The sequence below is a fragment of the Lycium ferocissimum genome, chromosome 11 (assembly GCF_029784015.1).
Source record: "Lycium ferocissimum isolate CSIRO_LF1 chromosome 11, AGI_CSIRO_Lferr_CH_V1, whole genome shotgun sequence".
NCBI classification, from domain to species: domain Eukaryota; kingdom Viridiplantae; phylum Streptophyta; class Magnoliopsida; order Solanales; family Solanaceae; genus Lycium; species Lycium ferocissimum.
The window spans coordinates 30,448,624-30,460,965 of record NC_081352.1 but is presented as its reverse complement, the minus strand read 5'-3'; the positions used below and the strand labels follow the sequence as shown (position 1 = coordinate 30,460,965).

Here is a 12,342-nt window from a genome sequence, read left to right as displayed (position 1 = left end):
TGTTAGGTTCATTCTCTATGGTCTCCATCATATATAGCGTGATATAATGAGTTTATGTGTTGACATAGGTCTTCCTCCCTATCGGATAGATTCATTATGGTTGATTACTGTGTTCTAGTCCCTAGTTAATTGATAACTTGTCTTGACTCTCCAACTGAGTTACACGTTGGTTCAATGGAACTAGGGATAATTAAATGGGATATTTACCTAATATAAATTAGCGTTTACTCTCCATCCGAGTTGGTTCTGTTTTTTATGAAGTGATATATCGGCATGACTCATATATTTTGCATGAATTGTTAAGTTTCCTATCGAATCTAAGCTGTTGGTAAGCATGGTTATATGTGTGATGTGTGGTTTGAATTTTATTATTCATTCAAAGATAACTAATGATCTATTTAATGATTATATCTCAAATTCTCAATAGATTTTATCTAGCTCACTTACTACTAGTCGAAGAATTTCTTCGATAGAAATAAGACATTAATTTAAAGGATGCATTATATGTAACTTCTGTTAGAAAGAATTTATTTTCAGTTTCTAAAGAATTTATTTTCAGTTTCTAACCAAACAAGAGATGGATAGTTAGTTTATTTTTCTTGTAACTCTTGTGTTATTGAGTTTGATAAACATTTTATCTCTTGTTGGTACATTGATGCTTGACACTTTAAATTAATAACTCTTCCGAATCGAATAATGTTAATTTGTCCATCGTAAGAGAATAATTTTTTTTTTTCGTGAATTGAATGAACTTATCTGCAGACTTGTGTCTAGGTCATTTTAATCAATAGAATTTCGAAGTTGGTCAAATGATGAACTTTTGAGGTTCATTGAAAGTGGAGGCACTACCAACTTCTGAGTCTTATTTAGAAGGAAAAATGACTAAGAGACCTTTTATATTAAAAGGAAATAAAGTTAATGATAAGTTAAGCCAATCCATTCTGATTTGTGTGGTATAATGAACTTCAAGGCAAGAGGTGATTTTGAGTATTCTGTGACATTCAAAGAAGATTACTCATGATATGAATATATCTATTTGATGCTCTATAGAGGTCCGAATGCTTTGAAAATTTCAAGGTATTTAAGACGAAAATGAAAAGCGTCGGAAATATATTAAGTCACTTGCGATTTGATCGTAGTGGCAAGTACCTCTTTATAGAGTTCATTAGTTACTTATTAGATAAAGGGATTGCATTTTCAATTGTCTACATCAAGTATTTTACAATAGATTTGGTGTGGAAGAGAAAAGAAATATGAATCTTTTGAAGGTGGTAAGATTAATGATTGACTTATTTATATTTGCTTTTTCGTTTTGGTATATGTCTTAGAAACTGCAGTTACATTCTTAATTTAATTCCTCTAAGTTAGTACCTTTGATACCCATAGAACAAGGATTGGATGTAAGCCAAATGCGCAACATGTTCGGATATGAGGTTGTCTAGCACATATGTTCAAAGGGAAAACGAGATAAGTGGGAATCAAGAACGGATGTATGCATGTTTATTAGATATCCAAAGGGAACGAAAGGAGGTTTATTTATTGTCCTAAAAGAAAATAAGGTAATTGTTAATACAAAATGCTAGATTTTTAGAAAAAAAAAAGACTATTTAATAAACCAAGTTCCTAGAAGTAAAACTAGTTTTATAGAACCCAGCAAAGAAATAGCAAATGAGTCATCTAAAATAGTCAAAGTTCAAGAACATCTAACCGACAAGTCGGGTTGACGTTCCATTGCATTTAAGTAGTGGGAGAAACGTTAATAGGTAAGGAAATTCACTACTTTTAAGTAGTGGGAGTGATGTTGAGCAAATAACACTATATGAAGTCGTTAATATTTCAATACCGAAAAAGGCAATGAAGATAATATTAAGACTCGAATTTTAAGTATATGTTAGTATGACTATAATAGTAGTAGTACTTAGTCGTAGTGGGAGAATAATAACCAAGATCGATTCGGTGTATACTCTTGGGAGAATTTCATGATAGGATTTACGAAAAGAAATACATTTTTTTTGAGAGTTTCATGATAGGATCCCTTTTAGAAGATCTTAGTACTGAGCCGGTCGATTCATGACAAGCACTACTAGACGAAGTTGCATTAGAAAACAACTTGGTAAGTTAATTTTGGCAAAGAACTTAGTCTCTAAGGCTTTTGGTAGTCGTGCAAAAGGAATACATGTGAAAGTTGTAAATGCATGGTTAAAAGTCTAAGTGGGAGATTGTTGGGGTATATACCATTAACCATGCGTTTAGACATGGTATATTCTAACAATTGTCATGGTTAAAAGTCTAAATGGGAGATTGTTGGGATATATATACTATTAACCATGTGTTTGGATATAGTATTTATTATAGAACAATTATTTATTCATTGTTTAATAAAGAATTAAATAGATCATGTACTAGTATGTGTGTCCTTTACTTATATAGTAGATGATTTAGTGTATAGAGTTTAGCTTATACACGGAAGATTAAATAAGTCGGTTCTTATAAGTATAAAATTTATGTTCACAATCTAAGATGGAAATTGGACAAAGCCATTGGTATGATTGTAGCCAAGATTAATATAATGTATCTTCATTATGGAACGGTATAGTTAAGTCTTCTTGTGCTAGTACATTTTGTATGTATTGAACGGACCAAGTAGAGATAAGTGTTTTTTGTCTTGAATATATAAAACAAATTCTCTAGTTCATTAAATGTACTTATACTCTTAATCTTGATATAATTATTATGATCAATGTGATTTGTTCATTATTTTGATTTATTAAAAGGTACGACTCAATTGCGGGTCTATGTATTCCTGGTAAATTGGATAATGGAAAAATACATTTGTGAAATAATAATTAGTTGATAGAATCCATGTCTCGACTTTGAGATTGATGATACCCCTTTGAATGCTTATAAGTCTCATGTGAAAACCACCGCAGTGGATTTTGTATCCGTCACATGATGTAAGTTAAATGAGTAAATATAAAGGATTCAATTAGTCAATGAATTAAATTGTCGGTAATTTAATTTAATTGATTGGTATCTGTAATCTTAACATGGGAGTCAAATAAGTTTTAATGTATGATTTCAAATTGAATTGAGGAGTGCGATTACGATTTTTTTAGTGGAATAATTAAGTAATTTATTATGGTAGGATTAATTCGATTTCTGAATTAATTCCATAATAGGAAGCCTCGTTAATTAAATTATGTGGTCCCCGTACTTGTCCTTAATAATAAAAGAATTAAATGGAATATTATTTCTTGGTGGAAAATAAAGACCCAATAGGTTTGGAAAAGGGAAAACCCTAAATCCGTAGTTATAAAATAGGGGTCTTATTCCATAAGAGGCTAAGGGTTTGACAAGGTTCTACACTTTTTCCATAGAAATTCGCCCACACGAATTTCGCAAATTATTATATTCGGGTTACACAACGGAAGACCGTGGAACCGGAGGATGAACGCGTGGATATTTTGCTCGTACTTGAAGGCTAGATTTGCATTCACGCTTCAAGAGATAAGTATCAATTTTATGTTTGATTAATATCTTTGATTATGTGTTGTCTATATTACATGCAAGTTCGATCTGCAATTTGCTTCCAGCTAACGTTCGTATTCCATCAACTAATTGCTTGACATTAAATCTATCTCTGTTATTTATGTTCACGGCAAAGCCTTCATCATCAGTTCCCTTCCTTATTTTTCTAACAGTCTCAAAGAGTTTTAGGCCAACAATCTTTTATTGATAAATTAAGTGTTGATAAAGTGGTTATGATGCGAGGATTAGCAGCAAATGATATACATATATTTTTGTATATGTTACATGGAAATTATAGAGACAATTGACACTAACGCTAATGATTTCTTGTAAAACTTTATTGCGGGCTGGTTCTTTAGTTCTCCTCCGATCACTAATGTGTGACTAGTACGTACTAGTAACGGTTCACGGGAACTAAGTGCATATGTGTTTATGATGATGTTGCACGTGAAGGAACGATTAGCATAGATGGTGAATGTCGTGTTAATAAGTTTTCGTTTATTCCAGAATGTGGGGGAACGCTATCTTATGGTTAGCCAAACTCAATTGAGTACCCCATAGGAAAAACACAATCTATTACGTATGAGAAATAGGAAGGAAGAAAGTCCAACTTGAATTACTTCAAAGTGTGGGGTGTATGACTAAAGTGCAAATTCCTAAAGTCAAAAAGGTTAAAATAGGTCCGAATAATGTTGATTGTGTTTTTATAGAATATGCCACCAATAGTAAAGAATATCGACTTGATACTGTGATAGAATCAGAAAACGTTGATTTATTGACATTATTGTATTATGTCAAACCAACGGTATATGTCCTTTGTGGATATTGATATGGTAGTTAGTGAAATTTTGATAGAACTTATTCTTTCTTGGTGAGGACTAGTTGATCGAACTACTCATTTGATAGTTGATCAGATGTCTTTTCATTAAAAGTTGTGTTCTTTAATTTCGTGAAGAGATGTCACTTGAAATATAATGTTATGTTCTTTCATGTACGGATGTCACTTGAAAGGTTGTGACTTTTCGTGATAAAATGTGTTTGTTGAAAGATAACTCCTTGAAAAGATGAGATGGTTCATAGAACATATAAGTTCATTCATTTATAAATCAAAGAACCAATTGACGATAATGATAGGAATCAACAATAGCTTGGATTTTCATATCAATGAATGTGCAATTACTTGGATATTTAAAGAAGTAGACTTATATGAAGTGGAATGGTTGAGAAATATACATATTAATATACATATTGTTAAAAGGTTGCGGCCACAACTGATGCCAACCATCCACATATATTATGATCTATGATATATCCTATTTTCTAAGCTGCACTTTGCTTTATAATAAATATCTCACAATTCAAGTGCTATGTTGATGCAAATTGAATCACCGGTCAAATGAAATTAAATCCACAAATTGATACGTTTTTACAATTGATGGAAGGAGCACTTTCTTGGAAATCGTCCAACAGGCATATGTATACTTTGCTCCACAATAGAGTTTAAGTTCATAGCTTTAGACAAGATCGGTGAACAAGTTGAATGGCTTCGGAATTTCTTGAAAGATGTTCCATTATGGCCCAAACCTTTGGCTTCTGTATGCATAAATTGCAATATCCTAGCAGCAATAGGAAGGGCTGGGAGCATATTATGTATAACGGAAAATATCGTAACACATGACGAAGACATAATGCCGTTATTCTCTATTGGAATTATCATAATTGACTATGTAAGGTCAAAGGATAATGTGTCGAATCCACTTGCAAAAGGCCTAACTAGAGAGGCGGTTCAGAAATCATCTAAGGGAATGGGACTATGGCCGAGGACAAGTCAACATGGCGGTAACTCTACCTAGAAGACTAGAGATTCAAAGATCTAGGTTCAAGGAGATCAAACAAAGTTATGATTGATGGTTGAACATTGTCAAACAAAATTTTTAGTCCATTCTCGTGATGAAGCCAATGTTCAATAACAAAGATAAAGCATTAAGGCTTTTTAATGGTTTCTAAGTTTGATACGGGGTATATCAAGTAGTTTATATCTGCAGGCTGACACGTTTAGGAATCACCTATGTAAGTGTGAAGTGTAAGCCGCTTCAAGAAGAATTTTGTAAGGCCAATTCTGTGCGCACTTATGAGACCAGGCGGTGTTCATGGCTGAAACGAACCAAACAATGAGAATCAAATACAGTTAAAGGGTTAATTGTGTGGCATGTGGTTGTCTAGGTATACACCAAAGCTCGACGGTTCAATTATACCAAATCTACCGATTGACTGAGTATATCCGACATTTTTTCACGCATTCTTCATATATTGTCAACATCAATTCAGGACCCATTTTCTTGGAAATTTTTAAAAGTAATATTCCCAGAATTTTTCGTTGGTTATTCCTTTTTGTGATACATAACTGTTTAGTAAATGACCTTATTTTTATTTTTGCAACTTATGGACTTTTTATACCATGGTTTAAAGATCTCTTCTGAGCAAACTGAAAATCTCATGACAAAATGTTAAATCGCGATCTAAAATATTGTAGACGTTAGACTTGACAGTCTAATGTTTATCAGTCCCAAAGGCTATATTTGCACAACTTTTAAAAATAGAAATAAAATCTAAATAACGACCTAAAAAGAAAATTTGCACAAATCAGCCTTCCGAAGATCCCTATAAAATATAAATACCCTCCCACATACCAATGGACATCATTGTGAACCTATCAATCGAAGTATCTCAATACAAAAAAAAATCCTTTTTGTTATAATGGCTTTGGTTCTTGAATGGAAGACTCAACTTATGGTTCTCTTTGTGATTTTTGGGATGTATGCATCTCAAGTCACTTCTCGAAACCTTCAAGAATCATCATCCATGTTGGAAAAACATGAGTTGTGGATGGCGCGCCATGGAAAAACTTATGAAAATGATGCAGAAAAGGCAAAAAGATTGAATATATTTAAGGAGAATGTGAAATTTATTGAGTCTTTTAACAAAAATGGGACTAAGCCATACAAATTAGGCATCAATAAATTTGCTGATCTTACTTCTGAGGAATTCTTAAAGTACTATACTACTCATGGACTTAATAAGTTGTCTTCAAAATCTCAACAATCATCTCCAGCTATATTTTCATCATTCAAGTATGAAAATATGAGTGATGTTCCATCTTTCATGGATTGGAGAAAGAGTGGTGCTGTCACTAACGTCAAACAGCAAGGTCAATGTGGTAAGTCTCAATTTCCCATTCAAGAAAATGTTTAACTAGTTGTGCTCTTACTTTTTCTTTTGTGAGATACTCCTTTTTGTTCTAAGAAAAATGATATTTCTCATGTTGAACTTCTCAGTTTACTCTTAATTTGATGATTTATAGCCTATCAAGAAACTCATCAAATCCAAAATTTTTTTCTTTAAAAAGTTTGGATAGCGCTCAATCAAAGTGGATGGAACGGAGGGAATAAAATTGACAAAGAATCTAAGTACATCATCAATATGGTTTAGCCTATTAGAGTAGGTTAGATACCATTGTTATAAGGTTATAAAATATTTGCTTCATTACAATTATATAGTGTTGTTTGATTCTATACGGAGTTTAAGAAGATTTTCGAAATTTGTTGTCTTAAACATGCCATGGGTTTTGTAGTTATAAAAAAATGTCATTAAAGGTAAAACTGATTTTTTTTTCGGATTTAGAAAAACGTTAATCTTTTTGGGACAAAAATGGGAAATAAGCCATAAAATTACAAATTAGGCATCAATGAAATTACTTATTAGTCACCGATTTATAAATGTAGGAAGTTCTTAAAGTATTTACTAGCCTTGGAAGGAGCTGGACTCAATAAGTTAATTTCACTATCCGAGCAAGAGTTATTAGATTGCACAACCAAAAACAACGGTTGTAACGGTGGTTTGATAACAACCGCCTATGATTTCATCGAAAAAAATGGCGGAATTTAATCATCCCTTACCAGCTATCAAGATTTTCATCATTCAAGTAAAAATGAGTCGATGAAATTTACCATCGAGCGATCAGCATTATTAAAAGTTGTATCCATCTTTCATGGATTGGAATTTCAAAAGTGGCGTTTACGATGGAAGTTGCGTCCACTAATGTCAAACATCAAGGGACAATGAAGATGGTACAAAATATTCTAATTAAGATTCTTGGGGAAAAGTTGGGGCGGTTACATGAACTAGTTGTACTCTATAGCTTTTTCCTATCCCATCGTTTAGAAATTTGGCCTAAATAGCACACCTTTAGTGCTAGTTTGGTTACTTTTTAAAGGATTATGTTGTACTAGCTAGTGCAAGAGCTTTTGTTCTTGCAAATTAAAGATCCTCAGTATTGTTGAATTAAAGAAAAATATATATTTGTCGATTTTTTAAAAATTAGGCTACTCAATCGGTAGTTATATTATATAGTTAACTCTCTTTTAATAATTATATTGATTAATAATCCGGAATAAATAACAAAAGGTATCTGCTATACAAGTTAAATTACACTTATAGAGTTAAGAAATAACCGAAATCATATACAAATTAAATTGTGTTATATATGTTATTTTTCAAAAAGAAGAGCATTGGGTGGAAAATCCCCTGAACACTGCGAAATGGAACAACTCCGTTAAAAAAAAAAAATTCATTCTTACATCTGTCTTTACCAAAGTGGCTTGAGTTTACCCATTATGGAAAGGGAAAATATTGACAAAATCGAATTTTTTTTTCTCCAGGGCAAAATCTTTTACAAACAAGTATTTAAAATTTAACCTAATAAAAGTACTAAGTATGAATAATCTATCAAAGAGGATGAGTTATAATTATAGAATTATCATTGAAAACCATTAAAAGTTGTAGCGCATTATATTTCTCCATTTCCATTATACAATGTTGTTTGATTACCAAAGTGGGCGAAAATTAATGAATATTGATTTTTTTGGAAATTTGTTCTCCATGTAAATATGTAAATATAGCACCTTTAGTGCTAGTTTGCTTTTGCTCATGCAAATTAAAGGTCGTTGAATTATTGCATGATGAATTCACGAAGAATTTTCTTATATGCATTGATGGTGTAAAAAGTATTTACATAATTATGCCACTTAATATGCAATTATATTTGCAGATAACTTTATTTAAAATATTGATCCACTATTAGAAAATTGAACAAAAACACTACTGCTTGTCATAGAAATCTATCTCTAATTACTTTATTAATAACCTGATTGTATAAATATAGGATGTTGCTGGGCATTTGCGGCGGTTGGAGCCTTGGAAGGAGCAAATAAACTCTCAACAGGCAAGTTAATTTCACTATCCGAGCAAGAGTTATTAGATTGCACAACCGAAAACAACGGTTGTAATGGTGGTTTGATAACAACCGCCTATGATTTCATCGTAAAAAATGGCGGAATCGCATTGGAATCCAACTACCCTTACAAGGAATATCAAGATTCGTGCAAGAGCGCCCAAGAGGGGACGGACTCGGCCGTAAAAATGAGTCGTTACGAAACTTTACCATCGAGCGAATCAGCATTATTAAAAGTTGTATCGCAACAACCCGTCTCGATCGGTATCGCCGTAACCGAAGAATTTCATATGTACCAAAGTGGCGTTTACGATGGCAGTTGCGATGATCAACTTAATCATGCAGTTACTATAATTGGCTATGGGACAAATGAAGATGGAACAAAATATTGGCTAATTAAGAATTCTTGGGGTACAAGTTGGGGCGAAAATGGTTACATGAAACTTGCAAGGGATACTGGAATTGAAGGTGGTCTTTGTGGGATAACCACTGCGGCTTCCTATCCCATCGTTTAGAAATTTGGTCTAAATAGCACACCTTTAGTGCTAGTTTGGTTACTTTTTAAAGGGTTATGTTGTACTAGCTAGTGCAAGAGCTTTTGTTCTTGCAAATTAAAGGTCCTTGTATTACAGGATGAATTAAAGAGGAATTTTAACTTATATATGTACTCGCAGTGTCAGATTGTATTTACACGGCTACTCAACAGGTAGTTATATTATAAGTTAACTCTCTTTAATAATTATATTGATTAATAATCTGGAATAAATAATAAAGGTATATGCTATAACAAGTTAAATTACACTAATAGTGTGAAAAATTATTATACTATATATAACCGAAATCATATACAAATTAAATTGTGTTATATATGTTATTTTTCAAAAAGAAGAGCATTGGGTGGAAATTCCCCTGAACAATATGCGAAATGGAACAACTCCGTTAAAAAAAAAAATTCATTCCTACATCTGTCTTACCAAAGTGGCTCGAGTTTACGCATTATGGGCTGACGACAACATCTAAAGGGAAAATTCAGACTATTCGTCCAGTTCAAGCACAAAATTGACTATTTTTTTCTCCTTTGCACAAAATCTTTTTACAAACAAGTCATTTAAAATTTAACCGAATAATAAAGTGTCACTAAGTATGAATAATCTATAAAAGAGGATGAGTAAACCTCATTACCGAATTTTATCCTCAAGCGAATCAACACCATTAAAAGTCGCGTTTATCATTAAAAGTCGTAACGCGACGACCCTTCTCGATCTGTATTGCCGTGACCAAGGATTTCCATATGTACCAAAGTAAGCGAAAATGGCTACATGAATATTGCGAGAAGGTGGTCTGTTTTGTATAACCACTTTTGCTTCTTACCATGTTGTTTAGAATTTGGCCTAAATTTAGCACCTTTAGTGCTAGTTTGCTTTTGTCCATGCAAATTAAAGGTCCTTGAATTATTGCATGATGAATTCAGGAAGAATTTACTAATATGCATTGATGGTGTAAAAAATATTTATATAATTATGCCACTTAACATGCAATTATATTTACAGATAACTTTATTTAGAAATATTGATCCACTACCACAAAATTGCTAATTTTCAATGGAGAAAACCTACTAAATGGCCCATTATATTTAAAAACACATGGGCCGAAAAAGGGTTATATAATGTTATTTCTCCGCTGAATCTAGCTAATCTAGCCCATGTATATGCGATGAGGCCCAAGTTGTGAGAGGCCAAGTCAATGTCAATTTTGCCATGTGAGAAATAATAAAAGTACCATTACAAAATAATCAACAACTAATAAATTATAAATTTAGAAAAAGAAATTGAAGATGATATTAAAGCACATAATTTTGACAACAAAAATAAAGAACATGTATAAATAGGTTGTAATGGTGGTTTAATAACAACCGCCTATGATTTCATTGTAAAAAAATGGTGAAAAAGCGGCAGAATCGGACTACTCGTACGAGGAATATCAAGATTCGTGCAAGAGCAGCCAAGGGACGAACGACTCGGCCGTAAAAATGAGCCGTTACGAAGTTTTACCTTCGAGCGATACAACATTATTACAAGCCGAATCGCAAAGAACCCATCTCAATCGATATTGCCTTGACTGAAGAGTTTCATATGTACCAAAGTGGCATATACGATGGAAGTTTTGATGATCAATTCAATCATGTAGTTACTATAATTGGTTATGTGACAAATGAAGACGGTTCAAAATATTGGTTGATTAAAAATTCTTGGGGGACTAGTTGTGGTGAAAATGGTTACATGAAAATTGCAAGAGATACTGGAATTGAAGGTGGTCTACTATGGCTTCCTATCCCCTCCTTTAGAAATTTGGCCTAAATAGCAAAACTTTAGTGCTATTTTGGTTACTTTTTAAATGATTATGTTGTGCTAGTTTTTGTTCATGCAAATTAGAAGTCCTTTCCTCAGGAGATTAATTAAAAAAGAATTTAAGTTATATGCATTGATGGTGTAAAAAATATTTACATAATTAGGCCGCTTAATAGGTAATTATATGGTAGGTAACTCTATAATAGTATTGATTAGTAACCTAGAATAAAATAACAAATAACCTGTTATAACAAGTTAAATTATACTTATAGTATGAAAAATTCATTATATTAGTTTATATAAGTTAAATCCAGTACAAAATTGTGCAATGTTTTTTTTTTTTTTTTTTTTTTTTTTTAAGAATGAAAGTTAAGTAAAATGTCAAAACGCCCCTTGACTGTGCCAAATGGAACAATTTTATTCTCTGTTAAAAAGTATTACCCATGCCGCTGCAAAAGCAGCTTGAGTTACCCTTATGGGCTATGGTAGCTGCTTATCAAAGACAAACTTGATTATTTTTTCTCCTTTAAGTGTCACTAAGTATGAATCTATCTTCTATTTATCAATTTATCTATACTATATTAAAAGCACGCGAAGGCCCTTAGAAATATTGATTGAACTTTTTGCCCTTCTTTAAAAGACTCTACAATAGACAAAATTGTCATTTACTATTTTTTCTCGCCGTGAACACCAAGCAGTTGCATACACAACTTTGGGCATCTTAATTTTTGCAGTTTAGTTCATATCCTATTCCACAATCCATTATTTATTCCTGGAATATAACACTTCTGCTTTGAGCCGAAGATTTACAATGTGTTGTGTATGATTTGGTAATTTGACACTTTTGGGTGTTGGACTTCATGAAACTTTGTGCCGCTTAAGCGCATATTTAAAGGTATGCTTTTCTTCCGATTTTTTCAAAAACACAAAGGTTTTTAGCAAAATATCTTTCGCCTTTTTTACTTTTTAACAATAAATTTCACTGATATTATCAAAGTTTGCACGGTTCATAATAATCTTACGTTAACTTCTTGAGTAATTTTCTTTTGAGACGTCAATATTGATTCGTAGAGATTAGAAATTGAAAGATTAAATTTTATTGGCAAAGTCAAGACTATTGAGACTTTGTGCCTATTAAGAGCAGATTTAAAGATATGTTTTTTCTAATTTTTTGAA

General features: G+C 32.3%; 1 protein-coding gene across 2 annotated transcripts in view; it reads left to right on the top strand.

The window, feature by feature from the left end:
- The first annotated feature begins 6,257 nt into the window (after positions 1-6,257).
- The window catches only part of LOC132036907 (zingipain-2-like), a 33,278-nt gene continuing 27,193 nt past the window's right edge, over positions 6,258-12,342 (top strand). Inside the window, exons 1-2 of one of the 2 annotated variants that reach the window (XR_009409707.1) lie at positions 6,258-6,745; positions 8,750-9,435. Coding sequence is in view for 1 of the 2 variants with exons in the window: in XM_059427324.1 (XP_059283307.1) it covers positions 6,286-6,745; positions 8,750-9,333 (1,044 nt within the window). In the remaining variant the exon portion in view is untranslated. Of the gene's footprint in view, positions 6,746-8,749; positions 9,471-12,342 lie in introns of those variants that run through there. The other variant, XM_059427324.1, reaches the window with a different exon arrangement.